Source organism: Oenanthe melanoleuca, chromosome 1 (assembly GCF_029582105.1).
Source record: "Oenanthe melanoleuca isolate GR-GAL-2019-014 chromosome 1, OMel1.0, whole genome shotgun sequence".
Classification (NCBI taxonomy): domain Eukaryota; kingdom Metazoa; phylum Chordata; class Aves; order Passeriformes; family Muscicapidae; genus Oenanthe; species Oenanthe melanoleuca.
In genome coordinates this window covers 74,671,672-74,694,777 of record NC_079333.1, presented here as the reverse complement: position 1 = coordinate 74,694,777, position 23,106 = coordinate 74,671,672, and the positions used below count along the sequence as shown (strand labels likewise).

Below are 23,106 nucleotides of genomic sequence, written 5' to 3'. Positions count from 1 at the left end.
TAAAAGCATCTTACTTAAGATGGCAGCAGTTTTACCACTGATTGTGGTAAAATCTCGTGCAACTGCTTTTGAAAATATTACCCATTCCAGAGAAAGGGGCTGACCTCTTCATTTTAAGAGAGCAAGTACATCCTGTAATTCACAGGTGGTGCCCAGAGGAACCAAATGAAACTGAAAAAGAGCTTTAGGCCCAAGCAGCTTTGCTCTTTCATGATTGCACTTAAATTAATTAGATTGCTCTGTCTGTCACTATTGGGAAAGCTAATGCAACAAGTGAATAGTCTTGATTAACAGTGTATAAAATTCAGTGCTGAATTTACATGCTTTATGTCAAGGAATTTTGCATAGTTTGTTTTCTCTCTAACAAAGTAATCCATCACTTCCTTGTTTTTAATAGTCATTCCCAGCATTTGACTGAATGACAATCCCAATAATGTCTGTACTAAGAATTCTGCCTTAAACTTTTCTCTTTAATATGATAACCCTTAAAGTGTTCATTAAATTTGTAACGTAACAATTTTGGGGAATTTCTAAAAATTTATTTCTGAGCTGCCGCTTTTACTGTATAAATGCGTTGGCATATGTAATGCATTTTAAAAGAAGTAATAGTCCTATAAAAAGTTCATTTTCAAAGGAATAAGTTATTAAATTATAGAGATTCCTCCATTGAACTTTTTAATGTTATACAGTTTTGTCATAACATTTACTGTAAAAGGCATGAATCTAGTATGACTGTAAATTGAATCAGAGGCGTTTCATTGTAAAGCCTGAGGTGGTGGCTGGCCCATCTTCATCACTCTTAAAGCCAAGGCCTAGGCATTTCTGTATTCTTGGTTTCTAAATCTGAAGAGTTTTTTTACAGTTTGATAAGGAAAAGCACAGTTTTGGCAGTGTCCTACTTCTAGGCTTCAGCGTGAAGCTCTGCCCATTCTGTTGATGATGAGACCCCAGAGATCTGAGAAAAATTGTGTCCTTAAAAACACTCTCTAGAGTGAAGGAGAGGTGGGAGGCTTGACTGTGCTGCAGCTTCCAGCTAGCCTTGCATGCTGCAGCTCAGCATTTACTTGATTCTCATCAGCTGCCACTAAATTTGTAAAGTTGCCTCCCCACACTCACAAAAGTGATTATAAGACAGACAGTATATTAGCCCTATAGCTGTGTAATTGCCAAAAAAACAGACAGTATTTCTGCACATAAAAGTTAGCTTATGAGCTCTGTTGACATTTTGGATCCCTATTTGTTAAGTTATTTGTGAATCTATAGCCATTGTAATCAAAAAATTATTGAAGAAAAGCAGATATAAATGCTATTCTGGCTAAATGTCCATAAACAAATCACACATAAAGTCATTCTGAAGAATGTTCATCTTTCTTTACACCTTGAGCTTGTTAAAAAAAATGTGATGCAGATTTCTCTTTTCAAAGCATAAAATACTACACCAGGGAGCTTAAGTACTATCACACGTAAGACATTAATGGTACAACCAAGCATGGATTTCTTTACACAGAGCACACTCCTGTTTAACCCTGTGCAGTTAATACTTGTGGCCAGCATTCCTGCATTCGTATTGGTAAGCTGACTCTTCTGAATATTGAATGCATTTCTAAAATACTTGCAAACAGTGCAGATAAGTCCATTTTTTTTCCAAAGTTGATTGACTGTCTTTTCATTGCTAAGTCTGTAGATCAGATTGAATTGATCATTTTGCAATGTTTCTTTATCTCCATATTGGTGTTTTTGTCTGTACAGTCTCTGTTTATAGTCTTTTCTCATACCTAAAAGCTTCATCTTCTCATAAGCAAATGAATTTTCAAAATGAAGAATCAGTGACACATTATTACTGTATGATTTAAGTCACTAAATTAAAAAGGATTAAAAGACTGTGTCCAGACTGGCAGTGTGGGGTTTTTCTGCTGTTGTAAATCAGTTTTTCAGCAGCTCAGTAACAGGAAAATGGCACGAGGGGTTGAGGTTTCAACAGAGGAGCAGAGCATTGACATGTTTTGAGGTTTTTCTTTCCTTTTTCTCCTAATTTCTGCTGGCTGGGAAACTGGCTGGTGAGAGTTGGTTTGGGAAAGTAAAATAGATTGCTCACTCAGGGACGAGCAAGAAACCCCATGAAACCATTCAGGATTTGATCTTTTAGTTGATTGCAGTCCTGTCTCCCAGCTGCTTCCCAGAGGTGTTAACAACTTTGTCCTTGCATTTCTGAACAATTTTTAATCCTTTCTAGTGAAACAATAATATAAAACCCTGACCGCATGCAGTGCTTTACAAATACCTTAAAAATGAAAGATAAGAGAAATAAAAAGCTGACTGGTCAATTGAAATACCCATGCCCTGCAGAAATATGCAGGTTTGTGATTTTATGAGTGAAAGTAAGCAGGGACAGAAACAGGCATGGTAACATTTCCATAGCTTAGGAAGAGGTCATTACTTTATGGGCAATCACTCACAGAGCCGTGGTAAGGAAGGCTGCCTTTCAGCGTGCAGCACAACAGAGTGAAATGACACAGCAGCACCTGCCAGAAGGCGACTTCGTTTTGCCGGCAAATAGGAGAATCAATCCTTTTGCCGGCGCAGCGAGAGGTTGTCACAGTCTGTGCTCCCCGGGGCGGGCGCTCCGCCGCCGCCGCCTGATGTTCCAGATGTGCCCGAGGAGCACGGCCCCCATCTAGCGGCTGCTGGAAAGGAAGGGATAGGAGCGTGCCGCTGCCTGGCACCTGTGCGTTTCGCACGTGGAAATGGGTAGTGCTTTGAGATTTTATAACAACGCATGGATTTTAACTTGCCTGAGTATGTCCTGATTATAAAGAAAAACAAGAAATTAAAAAAGCAAACTTTTTGGGTTTGTTTTAGATTAAGTGGCCCTCCTGTAGATTTTCTTTCTCAGCAGCTTCACAGCAGTCACAAGAAAACTGAGAGAATCCTAATATGGTAAGCCAATGTAGTCAGTAAACATAAACTCGACATGCAGAAATTGTTGGTGTTGATACATATCTAAGCTTAGTTTTCAGTTTTTGCTCACTTGGAATAGCTACACATAACACAAAGATATTAATTAATGAAAGACCACTCAGCACCATACATTCTCTTCCTCAGATAATATGAGCTTTTGAATCAAGAAGCAAGAATGCATCATTGAGTTAGGAGGAAAGGGTTCTGTTTCCAGACTCAGTGAATCTTCAATGTGACCTTTAGCTCTGCTCCTTTAATTCTGCTATTATAAAACTACAGCGTTATTCAGTACACTCCCTTTCTCATGATGTCTGTTTGCAGAATGGGCTGGTTATAGAAAGAGATTATGTCAAAGAATATGGTGGTGTCAGTCACAGAAACAAGCAGAAAATCTTGAGTATTTACAAAATGTGCATAAATATAAAATACAGATGGTTAAAGACCATCCCTGCATAGTAATACTATTTTCCTGTTGATTTTGAGCCCCTTAAAAAAAATACACACTTTCTATATTCCTCAGTTATTTAAAATATAAAGTTTTGTCAGGATAGGTGACTTTACTCCCCTAAGAAAAATCAACACCTTTTTCCCTGGCTCTTCTAATTCTTTTTGTTTCCCTGGTATTCATTCATTCATGCTCTATTCATCTGTAGAGCATGAAAGGCAGTTACCTTGCTTCCTGATCAGGAATGGATACCATTAGAATTTTCTTTTATTGAAATGATTTAGGTGTTAAAGCAACTATTTTCTCCAAGTCCCTTCAGACAAGTGTTCCCATTTTCTAGATCTGAAAGGCCTATGTATTGAAGAAGAAATAAATGCCCTGCACTTTGGTGCTGAATGCCCATATACTAAACATACAATATCAGTAAAGATACAGTTTGTCTCTGATTGCTGTCTTTTCTTCTAAACAGTATGGAGCAAGTGAAAATGTCACATAAATTGAGCAAGATTCAATCTCTTTCTCTGTATTTTACTAAGTATTTCATTTTCTGAACATTTTTTTAATATTAACCATGTTATAGCTGTAAAGCATTTCCAAAGGTAGAAGTGTTTCTTGCTTAGATAAAATTAGTCATTTGAGATTGATACAGGTTATGATGTTGATTTGAGTTTTAAACTCTAATGAGAAGTGTTTTACTTCTTTTTTTTTTTTTTTTTTTTTTTTTTTTTTTGTTAAACTATTATTGTGTTTTAAGGAATTGTTTTATCACAACATTAAAATGAAGTTTATTAGACAGGTTCAAACAAAACAACAAAAACTTCAATGCATGTTACTTTATTTTACCGCTTTTGTTGTCAAGAAATTCCTCTCCAATTAATATTGAATGCCATCAAGGTTTAACCATTTAGTGAAATAAATAGAAAAATTATAATAGATATTTGCTAGATATTTTTGTATCTCAAATTCAGCAAGTTGCCCATGTCAACATGCTTAAGCTGATGAGCAGTGTCATAAAAACCATGTGTTTAACTCTCCTCATGATTCAAAGTTTTTTCATGGCTGAAAAGTCTCACTGATGTCTGCAGTTATATTGCATAAATCATAATCCTAATAATGATTCAGGACTTTGACAAGAGGTTACTGTGTTGTGAAGTAGAAGGGCTTGTTGTGTATTGAATAGCCAGGCCCTGCAAGTTCTCATTCCCTGTGACACCCATATTCCTGCTGCTGAGGGATCTGTGTTCTCATATGCCCTAACCACGAGACTCTTAGCACTAGCTGTCATTACCTAAGCCCTTTGAACTAGTAGGAAAAGACACTATGTCACTGATAGAATACAGACATCTGTGGAAAACAATAAATTTGCCATTTGATCTGAGGGGCATATGTTAGGTTTCATTTATGGCAGCATTCCCATGCCTGGTTTTTTGGGATGTATCCTACCATCGTTTAAAATTTTCATACTTTCTCACCCTCCATATGGCTTTGAACATGGTGAGAAAAACAGAGTATGTTGCTGTGAGAGGAGAGTCTTTTAATAACTTACTCATTGGCTTTAGGAAGATGTAGTCCAAAATTAAAGAAATAATCAGAAAAAACAAAAGTGTAAAAACATGCAGTAATGTAGATGTTAACTAAGAATTACTTTTTCTTTTTTTTAAGACAAAACATTTCACGGTGTTACATCCCTTATTCTGTATCCCTTATTCTGTATAAAAGAGAATTTCCAAAGATAGTGAACAGCATAGTTCCTGACATCAGTAATAAATGTTTTATTCCTTTCTAGTCACATATGTTAAGAAAGAATGTATATTCTTAAGAGGGATTGCTTTCTAATAGCCTTAAGAACACCTCTACCAGTTATACGCTGTAGAAACATTTTCACTTTAGAGTCACATTTTTGTCCATTCACAGTATTGCTTTAGTGTGGCAGATGGCCCAGTGATGTGTTATAAATACTTTGCATGACATCCCCTCTATTTTACTTATCTTCACTGTGACTTTCCCATTGGTAATGACTAATGACAGTTTCCTAGCCAGCAACTTTTAATAGATTCCTTTTTTTTTCCTTAATCTCTGCCTGTCCTCAACAGCACTGTTTTGTTCAATAATTTAATCAGTTCAGCAACAGTATATTATTAGACAATTGAAGCATTACTTTTTGAATTTTTGAAATGTAAAATACTCATGAAGTAATCACTGATGAATATTTCAGAATTGATATAGACCACTTTTTCTTCTAAAGAAATAGAAAGGGTTTTGCTTTCTATGCTTGAATGCTTTTGCTTTCCTTTTATTTGCATTTCTTTCTCTTGGTCCTGAGAGCTACATGCAGTAAAAAGAAAGGAATCCAATAACTAAAAAACTAACAGTCTTGCCTACCCACCAGGCCCATCTTAAACATTTTACAGCTACCTATCAAAAGTAGGTGTTATACAGAAAAAATTCAAATTTTTCCTCTCTCCTCTCATCAGTGAAGATTTATCTGCAGAAGGGACACCCTGAGACAAAGCTGGTTCCAGATTCCTCCCATCCCTTTTAGCAGACAGAAGGATATTTTTGTTGCAAATTCAAGAGAAAAAAAACCAACATCACAGAGCTCCTTATAGTATGGTGTGATTTTTTGGGAAACTCCTGGACTCAGGAATTTCTGTCCAGAACCAATTCTTTCTCTGTGAAAATGATCAGATAGTCAGCTTTCTATCTTTATGTTGCTAGCAGCTGCTGTGTTTTGCTAAGGCAGTGCTCCTCCTGCTCCCTCTCTTTTATTGAAGACATTCCATGAAATGAAGCAATAGTGGGCAGAGCTAGCGGGTGGCTGTAGGACAATTCTGTGATTTCACAGCAGTTTGTGAGATTTCACAGTTTAATTTCACAGTTTAATTGTGTTTCTTCTTGGAACAAAAATTTGCTTTAAACAAGAATGACTTACAAGCCATAACCAGTCTATATTTTGAAGCTTTCATTGCAGAGATAAGGAGGAAGGCCAAACTGGCTAAAGCATATTATCACTCAGACATTAGAGCAGTGTTACAGATGTTATTAAAAAGTGGTTTCTGCACAAAAAGGTCTCTTGTAACTCTCCTTTCATCTTCTCTCCATCCCCCTCAGAGTGATATAGCAAGATCAACTTAAAAATGCTTTTTTAAGGCAGCATATGCATGTTAATGCAGCTACTACCTCAATTTCAGAACAGTTCAGTAGCTTGCTGTAGATGCTTACCTGTGCTTGCTAGGCACCTTCTTGGTGTATTGCTGCTTGCTCAGTGTTCCTGATATTAAAAGTGATTTCTTTAACCTGCTGAGTGTTGATCCTTATTAAATCCATCTTTTTTCAGGGATGCTGCTGAATGCAAATGATGGGAGAAATTCTGCCTTTGGAGGCATTTGCATACTGCCAGTGAACCCTTCTAAGGGATTATACATGTCTGTCCAGGGAGGGAAGGGAATCAGTCTGATTTGATACAAGACCAATGTATATTCAATTGCAAAAGGAAGAAATGTGGAAATTCACCTGAAAATCTTCTCTTTGAAGGAGGAGAGCTGACACCCTTTAGAAAAAACAAAAATAGGATAGATAAAAGTTTGTTGTTTGCTGATACTGAAAACTTTCAGAGAGGTTTAATGCCAAACATTTTCATTTTTTCCTCTGACAGGCACCAGCATATTTACTGTTTATGAAGCTGCCTCTCAGGAAGGCTGGGTGTTCCTTATGTACCGAGCAATCGACAGTTTTCCCCGATGGCGTTCATATTTCTATTTCATCACCTTAATTTTCTTTCTGGCCTGGCTTGTTAAGGTACTGAAAAATATGTCTTTTTAAATTAGTATGAAATATAGATCATATAAGAATTAATTTCTTCTCTTTTCTGCTTGCTGAGCTATGTGTCAGCCATTCTTTCTTTTTCTTTCTCCAGAATGTTTTTATTGCAGTCATCATTGAAACGTTTGCAGAAATTAGAGTGCAGTTCCAGCAGATGTGGGGATCCAGAAGCAGTACTACTTCAACTGCCACCACTCAGGTGAAGCACTTGAGATTCTTTGGGGATTTAATTTGGTTTAGTTTATGAATTAATAATAAGCAAAAAATTCCTGTCATATGTGATACATTTGACTTTGCATGTTACTACCTATACTCTAAATCTGATAGATGAATTTTCATAAACAATTAAATTCTTGGTCGCGTTATCTAACCAATCTTTCTTAGAAACGAATAATAGAGAAGACTGTAATATGGTTATCTATATGGCTAGATATGCTATTGCTGTGTTTGTATTATTTTTAACAAAGCATAATAATGCTTTTTTAATCATGTCTTCGGTGGGTTTGAAGTCAGAGTTGCTACTGGATATCACTTCCTATGCTAAGAAATAAGAGCTGAAATCCCAAAGCTGTAGCTGGAAGAAGAGGGATCTGAACGTAGCTGAAGTGTTTGGGGAAGCTGGTCTTGGAACTGAGAAGGACGTGTTGAGACCAAGGAAGAATAGGTTGTAGAGGCAAGAGCCATGTTCACAGCTGGGGCAGCCACAGAAAGTGAGACCCTACGTAGAAATAACGAGTAAGAAGAGGCTGGAGGAAGGGTGGGTTGGGTAGTGGGAAAGAACCCAGTGTGAAAAGAAGAGCTACTGTGTTGAGATTTAAATTCTCTCACTCATTATTTTAACAATCAGATTATGTGTTCCAGATGGGCAGGCATTTCCAGGCTTGTGCAGGTTGCCATCTCTGAGAAGAACTAGTACCAATTGCCTGTAAAAAGCTCGTGGACGGATATGAGAAACATACCCATGACGGAATTTTCTTTCTAACCATATAGCTGGAGATTATTTTCCTAAGCCAAAAGTTTTAAGTTTTCAGAATTAATTATTGAATATTTATATATTCTTTTTTTTATTCCTGTAATCCATATGTAAATCTAGTCCTTTTCTGCCAGTTGCTGCATTTTTTGCCTCAAATAGACTTTGTGGCAATCATTTCTATTCTATATGTGTCTTTGTCAAAGCAGACTTTGCGATATCAATTTAAAATCTGGAAAAGGGGATTTTTCTACATGACATATGCTTAGTCTGGGAACTTTATGTTCATAGGACAAATCCTGAGCCATATAGGCTTATCCAACAAATTCTGAACTAGAAGATGGAACAGAGAGTTCAGTGTAGGAAAACACAAGAAGCAGCCAACATTAAGAAATTTAAAATATCCAAAATAATGTCATCATGCCAAAGAACATGAACATGTTGCATATAATCTGCATGACACTGATTAAAAATAGCTTGCTGGCTGCAGACAAGCAGGTGGTTTAAATGGCTGCTTCGTTCCTCAAGTCAGTGACATAATGCGATATCGAGAGTCCCGGTTACCAAACTGCAACAGTTATTTATCTTTTTCTGTATTAAGAAGGACAGAAAATATCTTGCAGGATTTCTTGTTCAAAGCACCAGACAAAAGTTAAAACCTGTGCTTGTTTTGTGCATGAAGTAGCCTTGAGTTATATGCCTTAATTTTCCCACTTCATGCATGAGCTGTTCCCCAAACTTATTCCTATAGAAAAGTAAATGAGTGTCTAGGAGTCGAAGTCTAGGAAGGTGTCTCTAGAAGACGATAAAAGGAGGTTCTTCTAAAGGACTTTAGTACTGTACTTTAAAGCATGTTAAAAAAAAAGAGTAACTGTGCTGATCTTAATTGGCAACTCTTACCAGTGCAGAGATGCTAAATAAAGACTTGGAAGAATTACAACCATATTTGGGTGACACTGTCCCCAGTCTAATGAGCACTTCTCTCAGGATGACTTTTAAGCTTTAACCACACTCCTGTGGCTGTGTTCTTGAGGTGACTCGTTTGAGTGCTGGGTGTCAAGGAAAAGGTAGGAGTGAGGTGGGAACTTTGCCACACTTCATTACATAGTGTATGCAGGTGGCAACTCAAAATGCTGGAACCATTCATTTTCTTTCAAGGACATTTTCAAGGACAGTGTTAATCACTTTCAGGCGTGGTGTCTCACTGTTCCTTATGTCCAGCAGTCTGCATCATTTTGTGTCCTAATTTCTGTGGAAAAAACCCAAAAAAACAGAATGCCTATGTCTACTCTTCCAGAGGCTATTGATAAAATGTGAATACCAATGTGGTCAAGAGAGCCTTTTCCATTGCCATCATTAGAGCGTGGAAATATTCAGCTATTTACAGTAGTTGTAAGCTCTGTGAAACAATATATAAGGACTGTCCAGCTATTCTTGATATGCTTCAGTGCAACAAAAATAAAATGGTCCTTGCAGTAAAATAATTTTGCCAGTAAAAAAGATAAGATTTTCTGCTATTGCCAAATGCACCGTGAAGCTTATTTATGTGGTCACAATGTATTTTTATTTTCTTAGGATAAGCTTACCTTAGTCAGGAAATTATTCTGAACAGATACCATGATCTAATAATGCTGGTCAAAAATGAACTAAATTGTTTTCTATATTAAGACTAGTAGAGACACATTGTGTTCAATGTTATCTGAGTAAAATTCAGACAATTAATGTTGGAAAAAACATGTTGCTTTTTTCCTGTAGCAGAAAGAATCATTCCTCTGTTATTTTAAACTAGCTATCATGAAAATGTATGCTGCTCCTTAAGGGGAATGTATTAGATCTCACTTTTATTGCCACATAAAACATTTCTGACAACATTCTTCCCTTTCAAGATGTTTCATGAAGATGCTGCTGGAGGTTGGCAGCTCGTAGCTGTTGATGTGAATAAACCCCAAGGCAGAGCTCCCGCATGTCTACAGGTATGACATTGCTTTTTAATAAATCAGTGTGTGTAACCAGCATCACTCAAATGTTGCCATAAGGAAATTATGATGAGAAATAGCTACAATAGTTTTAGGCATTTTTTTTTAATCCATTGCTTTTTGCAGTATAGACTTGTTCTTGAAAATCACAGACCACAGATCAACAAATAAAGACGTACCACACCCAAAGGGAGAAGATTAGAAAAATCCTTCCTGAAAAGGTTCTGTTTTGTGTGCTTATGAGAGAAAGATTTAAGATTTGTATATAAATCTTAAATAAGATATAAAATAAAATAGTTATCATGTTCTATCTCTCAGAATTTATATACAAATATATTCCATTCCTAGGATATTTGCAACATAAATGCTTATTTATTAAATGCAAAATACAATAACATATGCCAAGAAGCATGACTAATCATAATAAACACGGAAATACCTAATTTCTCTTGTTCCCTTGTGAAAATAGGCTCATAAAAAAAGGGAGAAGCACCATGTAGAGAGCAAGCCATACAATGTTTGAAACTTCCAGATTTGATATTGCTACTTGGATATAAGTTAATTTGTAAAACTCTATCATCATTGTTTAAATAAATCCAGACTAAGATAAGTAATTTTTTTATTAATCCATTTTTAGAACAGAGCACTGAAAAGCAGCTCAAATTTTTATTTGCAAGTGAAATAATGTCATTTTTGGATAAAACAAATGAACTTCAGAATATAAAGCCAAATCTACTATAGCATTTCCTGGCAATTTTGGTTATGTTTGATTTAATGTGTAAGCTAAAATACATATTCTTGTTGGCAGTATGTACATTGCTGAACCCCAAGCTGGCAAGCACCTCCAATCCCCTCCACAAGCTGTTCATTCTCAAATATCTCTACTTTGCCAAACCACTTCCATATATTTGATTATAGCATATGTCTTAACAGATAATTTGTCTTCCCAAAATTAATTCTTGATTTTGACAGCAACAGGAACATTATTTGTGGTGTTCTCTAGCAGCAGTCTCAGGTATGTGGATAAAATGTAGCTGAACTCAAAGTGAAAAGAACTACTGATGAAAATTAAGATCCTGTCTGAATTCCCTGCTCTGCCTTTGCGGTGTTGCTTTTTTGCCCCTTGTAGGAATTATGTGAACACAGTAAATCATGTTCCAGCAGACATAAACCTGAATGCATAAATGCATTCAACATTTTATATTTGCCACTCAGCTAGCAGTTTTCTTCTTGTTCTTCATCCTTTCGTGAAATAGGGGAAGCTCTGAAATAGTGCTTTAGTGCCCCTTTAAGACATTAAACTACATGAACTCCATTAGGTGTACATTAGTCCAATAGTCCATTAACTATATGAAGTCTGTTTCCTAGTTTTCATTAGGAAGTTTATCCTTTCATGGCAGTATTGTCTCTGGCAGCAAATAAGCTGTATTGAGTTGGTGGTGTCGTCATGGAGGCAGTAAACAGGATTGCTGTTCTATGTTTTATGTGTCTTATGCACACTCTAGCTGTTAGATATCAGAAATAAGAGTTGAGCACTAATACTTGCTTTGTATAACTTGGAACTTCCCTGCATTAGACAGCTCTGCATTAATAAACAAGAGTATTCCATGTGATGTAATATTTTTTGTGGTTTTTTAACTGCAGGTCTATATATTAGGGTGGTCTAATGTTCTGAGAAATGGATTTTTTGTTCTGCATCAGATCATAATGTGAGAATTGCAGAAAGAAGACAGTCTTACCCTTCCTCATTGCACTACTTCTCCCTCATGACTTGCCTGAGCTGGCATAGCTGGCACTTGTTCAGGGAATGGAATCAAAGTTGGCAGAGGGAAAGGAGTGAATTTGTTATTGATCAGACTCCCTGGAGCTGCATAAATGTTTTTTCTGACACAAAAAAGCGGCCAGAACATTAGTGGGAGCAGTCTAGGAATGTGAAAGCCGCTTCCTTCAGCAGTAATGAGCTATAAAGCATGACTACAATAAATTTCAATCCAGTTTCTCTTAAAAGACATATGGAAATTACTATAAAAATCAGTTACATAATTTCTTAGTGTTTCTTGTTTTGTATTGGTCCAATATCAGAGAGGTGGCTGGTCTGCTAGCCTGTGCAGTCAGATCCTAGGAGCCCCTAAAATACTCAGCACTGGTGGCTTCCCATCACCCAGCTTCTTCTGTACAGCTCTCAGATTTATTCTTAGGCACACTTTATTTATGTATATTTTTATATGTCTGCATGTCCCATACACACATTTAAAGATTCATTCTACCTACTTATAGGACAAAGATGGAGTGCAGAAGTGTGGAATACAGAGGTCATAGGTGGTGTGGAGCTACATTTTTCCATGGCCATGGATAGGTTCAGCTACCTGTGGAATCTAGTAGGGTGCAGAGGTGGTGTGTGATGGTTGTGGTATAGCAATAACAGCTGATAATATTATGGAGAGAAACTAAATAGATGTACCAACTATTTAAACAACAGCTCAGCAAAGATTTAAATGAAAGCAGCAAGCCCTATCTACTGCCCAGTTTCAAAGGCATGTGCTTCTGAGATTTGTGGGCTTGCAGGGTAAATTCTGGTAGAAAAATGCTTGTCAAGTTAACTGGAGGAAGTATTTCACACATCTGAGATTAAAGACCTGTCTAGTTCCAAGCACTGTAACCATGAGCTGCTGATGGCACTGGGGATATCTCTGCAATTCTTGCAGTTCATACTCATATATTTCCCTGACATGGACCAGAGATTTTGAAGGGGCTGTCCTGTGCTACCCATTTATTTAGACACAGGAATGTAATATATAAACTAACTTCCACTGCCTTGGTGCCCTGCAAAAGCATTGACATCCTCTTTCACAGACCAGACCAGAAGCAATGGGCACAACACAAAACAATGAGAAGTTCTCTCTGAGCACCAAGAAACAGTTTTTTACTTTGAGGGTGACTAAGTGTTGGCAAGGAAAATGGTGCCCAGGGAAATGGTGGAGTTTCCATCTTTGGAAATATTTTGTAGCTGTCCTGAGAAACTGGATTTCAGTGTCCCTGCTTGAGTGATTTTGGTAGCATGAAGACCTGAGCTTGGTGTACACGGGTTGTGTGATTCATGGGGAAGATATAGGGCTGTTGGAGGCAGTATTGGAGGATTGATTGCATGGAATAAAACTGTTCCACGCTTCAGCTCAGATGGGCAGAATAGATGTAGACTTAACCTAGTACATTTCTTCAACCTGTCTTCCTCCATTTTTGTGGGCTCCCCACCAGAAGATGCTGACAGTTAGGGAGGTGTTCTGGCACACTGAGAAATTGTGATTTGGGAACAAAACAGGACAAGACAAACTCACAGTGTAAATATATCCCCAGAGGGCTGGCAAAGTCTGTTATTTAGGGAACCTTCTACTTCTTAAGCTAATTTCTACAGCCATATGTACAGGCTGTGGCTGACCATCACATTTCCCTCCTCCACTGCATTAACTAGGGTGAGTAACTGCTTGCCTTTAAGCTTTGCACATAAAAATGTTGGTGAGATTGCTGATTAGAAAACAAGCATTTCTTGCTTAGTGAAAGAAAATAAGAACAATTTCTAAGAGAAATTGTAAATGAGAGCTTGCAAATGCCATGGTAGATACTAACTTGTGTGTTTAAGGTGATCAGCTATACCATGAATGTTCCGTTTCTCTTTGTTAGGAATTCCTACAAGTAGATACTTCAGTGTGTTTGGATCTTAGGAACTGACCCTGATTTTATTTGGGAGAAAAACTCCAAACAATTGCTGATTAAAAACCAAAGGCTGGCTGACAAAGCTTGATGCACTTGATATTTGGCTGTCAAATTTGCTGTATTGTAAGTAAATTTGAGATGGCTTCTTACCTTCTTCCAGGCAACATGTGCAAAGAGTATCTGCAAAACAAAAGAGATGGCTATGAGACTTGAAAGCTGACAATTATTTTGACAGGATATTAGCTTTGAAACCTAACTCTGGCAGAAAGTACATATTATTAATAAGTTTGGGAGTGAAAGAACTTAGCTAAACCCCATGTCCTTTAATTCTTCAATTGTTTTAGGGTATATATCCTGACAAGCTACAGAAAAACTGCAGTACTGTCTCAGTAGGCAACTGTGGAGTACATGGAAAAAATGAAGATAAAGAAGCATAGTACTGAATTTGGAAGAGAATGGGGGCTTTTGTTTATTTAATAAAACCTTAAGCCTTTCTTAAACATATTGATGTTGCAGGGTCTTAATGGCTACATTGGACTGCTGCGGGATATGGCTCCAGAGTTCTGCCCTACATATGATTCTGACAGTAAATCTTATAAGTAATTGTTTAAAGTCTGTGTTGCATCCCCAGCAGACTCATCCTCTTTTCTCTTAAAAGGCATTAAAACCAATTTAAAATTTAAGTCTACAGGACAACTAATATAAATTACGTAGCATTCCTGACTGAGACTCAAAGTCACAGGCAAAACAGGTAACTTGTGAAACACGTTTTACAGGCTGCCAGGGTGGTTGTGGAGACTCCATCTCTGGAGACATTCAAAACTCAAGGAACACATTCCTGTGTTACTGTTCTAGGTGACCCTGACTTTACAGGGCTGTTGGACTGGATGATCTCCATAAGTCCCTTCCATTCTTAACTATTCTATGATTCATTGATTTTCTGAGAACATACTAGTGCCTTTCTCGAGATGGTATCTGTGAATATTTGGGAATAATTTTATGGGAAAAATAATGCATATCTTTTTTTTCTGGTGCTCATGTAAGTGCAGGTGTGTGTTCAGACTCTGTCCCATGCAACAGCCTGTCCATCTCTATCCCAAATGTTTCATGTTGACTTTTTTTGTGACAGGGAGTCTGAAGTACTGAAGGGCAGGTTCTGGTAGTCTCATTGTGTCTCCTCCCAGCTTGGAGTAATGCAAAGCCCTGCTCTCTGTAAGAATGATCCTACTTCAAATGGGATAGAAAAACACTGTCTGATCTCTGGATGCTCTTTACTTTACATGTATCAAATAACAAGCCTCAAACCTATTCAAAATTTAAGAATCCTTGACAATTTTCCATAAATGGTAGATTAATGTCTGTGGGGGCACGTGCAGCATGCTTGTCCATGATGCAGGATTGGGAAGGAAACAGTAAAGGGCAGAGTTGGTATTCAGGGGGAAGTAAGCAGGCCTGGGGTAAGTACCAGCAGGGACATTACCTTAAATTCACTGAGGACAGGCTGCACTTCAGGAGGAACCAGCTGTGGCAACATAAACTGAGGCTGGGCTTTGCTGAAAAGGCCCTGGAAGTCCCAGTAGACAGCATGCTGAACAGGAGCCAGCAGCCTTCCCTGGTAACAGAGGAGGTCAACAGGATCCTGGGTTATTGTGTGGAAGGAATGATCTCCTGTGGCTCAGCATGGGTAAGCCTGAATCCAGATACTGTGTCTGGTTTTGGGCCCCAGTACAAAATGAATACTGCCAAGCCAACTCAAATTCAACAAAGGGGCTCCAAGGTGTTTGAGAAGCTTACTGTTTTTCTGGTCTCTTTCAATAAAAAAATGTGAATTACAGTATGCAAAAAAAAAAAAAAAAGTATACAGGCAAAATGTTTTGTTCTCTAGTGCTATGAGATTATCTTTTTAATTCATGACAGAAAAAGATAGTGGTTCTTACCACTTACATTTACATTTTATTTGTCCTATCTCCTCCTTCCTCCAGTTGAATGAACTGCAATCATTTCAGCCATCTGAATTCATGACTTCTTTTATTAACATAAAACTGAAGTGGATTCCACTTTATATATCAGACAAGACAGGGAAAGGAGGTGTCCCATGAGTAAACTTCTTGACCCTTCAGTTACAGCTGCTCTTCTGGTTAAGTTAACTCTGCAAAAAGGAGGCAAGCAAACAGCAGAGGATGGTAACAGCTTTATCTTTCTCTTCTGAAACAGCAGAAAGCTAAAACTGAGCACATATTTAACAATAGATTCACAAATGGTGAATCCCCAGCCACTTTCTGAGAATTAGCCAGATATTGGAGTATCCATCCCTTTAAACTATTCACCACACTTTCACAATTTTTTTCCATACTCTATGTAGAAGTAGAAAACAATGGAAGTCTCTTTGGGTTGTTTTAATAATGCCCAGTATTTACTATCTCCCCATATACAACTGAGAATAGGAAGATGGGATATGGCTGGACTATATTGTGTATGTTCTTCTGTTGCTAGCATGTTTAGTTTCTCTGCAGAGCCTTACATTCCTCCTCATTTTTTAACTGTTTTTACCTCACCAAAACTAACAGTTTACTTTCACATTAAATTGGGCATACTCTGCTCCCAAATCTCAGTAAAAATAATATAGTTTGTTTTAAGTACTGTTCCCGTGTTAAGTGAAGTGTCCAAGCTTCTGTTAACTGATTTAATTTTAGGCTTTCTATATTAGTTAGTTAGTTAGTTAGTTAGTTTGTTTGTTTGTTAGTTTCCAAATGAGAACAGGGCATAAAATAAAGGTGAGGGTTTTTTAAATTTCAGGCTCAGAAGTTTAGGATTTGGAATCGGTAATATTCTTCTGAATAAACTCATATACTCAAATAATAGACTCATTCAAATCAAAACTTAATTTTAGCAAACTGAAAGAGATTTTTCTTCCACCATAAGAGAGGATCCCAGTTAATTGGAAGAAATACACGTATATAATTTAATGAAAGCCACTGTAGGTAATAAGGAAATAGGACAGAGTAGGTGCATGTTCTGCTGTTGATTACTAAGTTACACTGAAGGTCAAATTAGTATATAAATAGACTAGCAACTTTTCTTGTTCACCAATAATTACTTCCAATGAAAGAGAAGAAGGGAAAACCCACTTGTGTTCTTTTCTGTTATTCCTGCAGTGAAAATCCCTAAGTACTGCTTTGTTTTTTGTGTCTCTCTCATATTCAATATATCCATCATGAAACTGCTAAAACACTCTATTCCTTCTTCTCTGGCCATGTCTCCTCTGTCCTCTATGGTTTTTTTTTTTCATGCCTTTGGATATTGCGTTTCATCTTTTTGTCTCCTTCAAGTTACTCTAGAGTTCTGTAATTTTACTGAATTCTTTAACAAATTGAGATAATACATATCATGAAGGGCTGACCTTTTTTGATGCAAAAAGGTATGCTTAAATTTCTGACACTAATCATATGCTCAAAAGTGCTGTAATAATAATAATGTCACTTGCTTTCTCAGATGATAGCTTTGTGACCTTCTGTTTTTTTCCTAGGTAAAGTACATTTGGTTAAAAGTGAATATAGTATCTTTAATCTGTTGAAGATTTTACTGTCAGAGTACGAGTGCACATAGAGTTAGTACGTGACCACTTCCATTCATGCTGACACACCAGACACAGGGTCCTAAAGCTTTTTTTAATTATCATTCCATCTTCAGCTGTGCATTTCATTTTCGCCCAAACTATTAACATGAACAGGGAATTGCTGTCTGCCTCATGGTTTCCCACAGGAGCCACAGTGGGAAACTGTTCATAATTTTTCTGTTCATTACAAAACTGTGTATTGAGAAAGCTGAAGATGTCTTTACTTGGTGTTAGTAATACCAACCACTGTTTCATGGAAGATATGAGTTGATTCTTTTCAGTTCAGCTTTAAATGAGAATGTGTACTTCACAAATCTTTGCAGACAGGAAGACAAAAAGAAAAAATGAGTTCCAAATCATTAGCAGCCTGTAAAATTAATATGAAAAGAAAAATAAGAGACACAATGTGCCTTTAAAGGGTAAATACATGCTCAAAGAACTTTTAAAGCCTTTTTTTTCTGAAAACTGGTTCTCAGTTTTTCTTTATTTGTGAATTGAGAGCTTCCTACTGAGCTTGTAGGAGTAATTCATGGTAGGCAGGAAGTTCTTACACACTACAATATGTTAAAGTAATATCAACAACAGCAAAATAATGTGGCAATGTGGGAGCCTCAGCATGCATTCGTGCCAAATGGTTCATGTTGAAATGGAAAACACAAAGATTATTTTTCAGTAAGAAAAAAAAAATCAATATTTTAAATCAATGCCAGTCATAGGAAACAGTGAGAACAAATAACAAAAGACAACAAAGCACCTTTGGGAACACTTAAAAGAGAAATGCAATAAATATAAAACCATTATACCAAAATAAAAGCTTCTTTGTCCCGCATTAGGATGTGTCATAATCAGGAACCATACTAATTTTTCATGTTGCCACTTCCAGCCACTTCTATAAAATGAAGGAAAACTTAGGTGACTAAGTTAAAGTTCTTCAAGACACCATAATAGTGCCCATTTTTCTTGCCCTCTTGTCACAGTTTAGTCTGTTTTAGGTTTAGCTACTATGCTGCTGTATGCAAGAGTCCCTTGCAGATCCCATATCTGTCCATGCATGTTAGTTCTGCTCTGCCTGTATGCTGTGCACCCTGAGGATAGGCAGGTGGGCTCCCAGGAGAGACAAGAGGGGTGTCTTGGCAAGCCCAGTGTCACTCACCTACCCAGCACGTTAGACATAATAAGACTACTACTCACCAGGTGGGATTCTGGAACTCCTTTGTAAAATCTCTTTGTAGATCAGCTGCCATGGAAGTAAAGACATGGTTAACCTCCTTATTTGTTTTACCTAACTGAGCAGTTTGGTGCCGCCACCACTCATCTGTGTGAGACAAAGTGAGTTACAAAGGCTCTGCACAGAGCCTATAGGGTGTCTCTGTCTGAATTATTGCTTGTTCAGACATAAAACCAGACCTGCATTGCTCCACACACCATTGCAGTGTTCTACTTTGATTGGCAATGCCTGACAGAGCAAAACCCTGCCCTGGTCTGTGGGAGTAAGCATCATTATACAAAGACCAGACTAATAAAACTCAACAGATCTAGCTGGTCCATGGGAAGTGGTTGTAGCTGGAAGTAGTTGGACTTGATGATCCTTACAGGTCCCTTCCAACTCAGGATATTCTAAGTGTCTTCTAAAACATGTACTAGGGAGAGTTTTTTGTAAACACACCACACATAAATCAAGTTATTCTTTCCTCCATCACTCCGTGCTTCAGAGAGCTGGATATATCTATTTCCCAACTCAACACAGTCCTATCTTATTGAAGTGCCTCTCAAGTAGTTAGTATGTTTAAATACCACAGTAGCCAAATCTGGGAGGGATATATTTTTCCACAATAAGGAATGTGATCTACAGCAAGAAACCTATTGAGTAGTTTCCTCAAGGTCTATAGAAAATCTGTGCTTAGACAATAAATTGAACCCAGATCTTCAGAGTCGCTTTCCATTCCCTTAGCCATTAGGATATTTGCTTTCCCAATGCACAATATAGTGTGTTGAAGAACTAAATTTTAAATAACTCGATACACTAAATAAATAGAGTTTCACTAAAGGACAGGGCCAGACTCGTGCAACTATTGAAACAGAACTTTTAATAATATTCCCTTTCATTTTTGGAGCAGTAATGTTTGCAAAGCCCAGAGAAGAATTAATGAAACCAAACTTAGTGCAAATTTTAATTAACATTATACAGGGCAGTAGAGAATCTTGACTATCTTTTACTAAGAACGCCATCCTTTACAGGATATTGAGTGACAATATACTTAGCTAAGAAAGGTCAGAAGAATGCATATTAATTGAATGTGTCCTAAAGGCATAATATATATTTTCCAATTTGATTAACTCTTTCATAGATTCAAATTTATGCACCATGTTTCTGAGCAACTAAACTCACCCAAACCCTTTGGAAATAGCTAACATATCTTTCACTAGAGTCTTAATTCATAAAGAATGCCTTCAATATATTGCAAAACCTTTAAATGTTTTTTTTTTTAGGAAGTCTACATTCAACTGAAACAATAATGCATGGTGAGATTAGTAAAGATGTTTGAGTTTATCCAGATTTTAAGATTTTGCTTTCTTTTCACAGTCTTTTGGTCAATAATTCATATTTAAATTATTAAAGCTTATTTGCGGTGCTGTCCCAAAAAAAATAATGCTTTAACACATTCTTTCCTTTTGATTCCTTTCTTGGATGGATATCCAGGAATGTCATAGATTACTAGAAACCCCGGTGCTAATAAAACTAGCAGATAAACAATGCGTTTGCCATGTCTTAAAAATCAGCCTGTCACAGAAACAGCCATATATAGATCATTATTCTCTGAACTCCTGGATAATCGTTTATGCCCTCATTCCCTGTCTTGCACTCCAGCAGTAAGTCATTTAGGGACTTTCTGAAGTGGATGTTAAATTAAGGCCATTATATTTAGTATCTGTTGATGGATTTATCACCTATCTACTTGTCTGGCCTTTTTTTTTTTTTTTTTAACCCATTTATCATTTTGGCCTCCAGAACTTGTTCTTAGGAAGAAGTTACTTAAAGTAAGAATGCAACATTTTAATTGATTTCAGTTACAGATTAATGAAATTATTTTCATGAAATTATGCAGAAATAAAACATTGCAATGATTATTGGTTACAATTTTGAGATGGGTGCTCAGTTTCAATAAAACAAAGAATTGGAACAACAAAACTTGATAGTCAGAAGCACAGGCTGTTGTAACATGCAATCACTAACAAGAGGAGGGCAGACAAGTGTCTGAGGACTATAAACACCAGCCATAGGATATGGTTGCTTTTTGTTTGTGCCTCTGTATACAAATAAAACTCCCAAAGCTGAGGAAACATCAGAAAAGAAAATAGACTTTGAGTATCAGTAAGGAGTGTTATAAAAAGACATTTATGTACTTGGTGACAGGGCTATAATTTTAAGACAACTTTTAAATCTTCCTATATGCAACATTCTGACATTAACAAGTATTAATTAACTTAATAGTTATTAGCTCCCTACTGTAATTTTGTCTATGCTTTTATTTCTCTAGTCTTGCATACATGCATCAAAAAGAAAAGAAATTCTGCAAAAAAAGAGGATAGAGAACTGCATATTGCATATTGCTCGTTTGCAAGGTATTCAGCCTCCCTTCCAATCTCCCTCCTTCCTCTCTTTCTTGCCTTCCCGTCTTTTTCTTTGTAACTATTATACCAAACTGCATACCTTAACAATGAGTTAGACACAGCTCTTTTATGTCCTTTCTTCTCCATAGCTTTCCATTTACTTGCTGAACTGTCTGTTCTTGTTTGTTGCAACCAAAGTAAATTACTAGCCACAGTTTGTAGCAATATACCTCCTGAAACTGAGCAAGAAAAGAAACCATGTTATTGTTCTCACTGATTTGCACTTGAAAAAATAAAGCATGACTTACTCAGTTTGAACATGGAATTTTCGTGCAGACTTAAAAGATTGGAATCACATCAAAAAGACAAGATAGATATTTAACTAGATTAAGCTTATAAAAGGGTAGTGGTTTTCCTTGGCAATAGTTCTTATTAGAGGAAAGCCTACTGCAGCAGAAAACTTGGTCACAAAATATCAGGCCCTTGGCATCTTCTAGGGAGATTTAGGATCAAGTATTTTGAATTTATCTCAGGCAGTCGGTTTTCAAAAACCAGAGTTATATCATATAATCGTTGGGTTTTTTGTGTGGGAAAAAACCTCTAAGATCATTGAGTCGAACCATTAACCCAACACTGCCATGTTCGCCTCTAAACCACTTCCCTCAATCCTTCAGGTTTTTTTGAACACTTTCAGGGATGGTGATTCCATCACTCCCTGGAGCAGCCTGTTCCAATGCCCAAGAACTCTTTCTGTGGAGAAAGTTTTCCTAATATCCAATCTAAACCTCCCCTGGTAAAACTTGAGGTCATTTCTCATCTCATCACTTGTCACTGTGGACAAGGGACTGGTCCCACCTCACTACAACCTTGTTTCAGGTGCACTAAACCACCTGAGCTCCTTCAGCCATTTCTCAGTGTTGTTTTTGTAGTGAGATGTCCAAAACTGAGCACAGGACTTGAGGTGTAGCCTCGCCAGTGCTGAGTACAGGGGGACAATCCCTGCCCTGGTCCTACTGGCCACAGTATTGCAGATACAGGCCAGGATGCCATTGGCCTTCTTGGCCACCTGGGCTCACTGCCAGCTCATGTTCAACAGCTCTGGACCAGCACCCTAGTGTCCTTTTCTGCTGGGCACTTTTCCAGCCACTTGCCCCCCACCCTGTAGCACTAACAGGTTTGCTGTACCCAAGTGCAGGACCCAGCACTTGGCCTTGTTGAACCTCATATAACTGGCCTTGGACCATTGATCCATCCTGTTCAGATCCCTCTGCAGAGCCTTCCTGCCCTACAGCAGATTGACACTTCCAGACTTGGTGTCTTCTGTGAGCTGTGGGTGTGCTCAATCCCCTTGTCTAGTTAAGTGATAAAGATATTACACAGGACTGGCCCCAACACTGAGGCCTGGGGAATGCCACTGGTGACCAGCTGGATGTAACTTCATTCACCACCACTTTCTGGACATGGCCATCCAGCCACAAGGATTGGCTGACACAATTAGTCAAAATCGCTGAACTTGGTTTTTGGTAGAACCTTTTTTTTTAGCCCCTGATTTTTAAATGGGTCCACAGAAAACCTGCTCCAGAAGAAATAAATTTTGCATAAGGAATTTTTATAAATCTTGACCTTTTGTATAGGTCTGTACAGACATATTGAGTCTGGCTGAGATGGAGGTAATTTTCCCCACAAAAGCTCTCACAGTGTTGTTCTTTGTTAGAAATGTGTTTTGGCTGCTGCTGAGCTGTGCTTGCACAGCATAAAGACTGTCTCCAACATTTCCCCCCTTGCCAGCAGCAAGATCTGGAGAGGGCACACAATGAGGACATCTGAACCCAGATGACCAAAGCGATGCTCTATTCATAGGATGTCTGCCTAGCTATAAAAGCTAAGAGAAAAAGGAGGACACACACATTTTTGTTATTACAAAATGTGTTTTCTAGAGAAACATCTAGACATGCTGAAGTCCTGCTTCCCAGGAAGTATCCAGACTTCACCTGCT

The 23,106-nt window shown here is 37.6% G+C and overlaps 1 protein-coding gene across 1 annotated transcript in view; it reads left to right on the top strand.

Moving 5' to 3' along the window:
* The window catches only part of NALCN (sodium leak channel, non-selective), a 222,972-nt gene that overhangs the window by 71,268 nt on the left and 128,598 nt on the right, over nt 1-23,106 (top strand). The window contains exons 8-10 of the mRNA XM_056500515.1: nt 7,059-7,201; nt 7,320-7,424; nt 10,082-10,168. Coding sequence (XP_056356490.1) covers nt 7,059-7,201; nt 7,320-7,424; nt 10,082-10,168 — 335 coding nt within the window. The remainder of the gene's footprint in view (nt 1-7,058; nt 7,202-7,319; nt 7,425-10,081; nt 10,169-23,106) is intronic.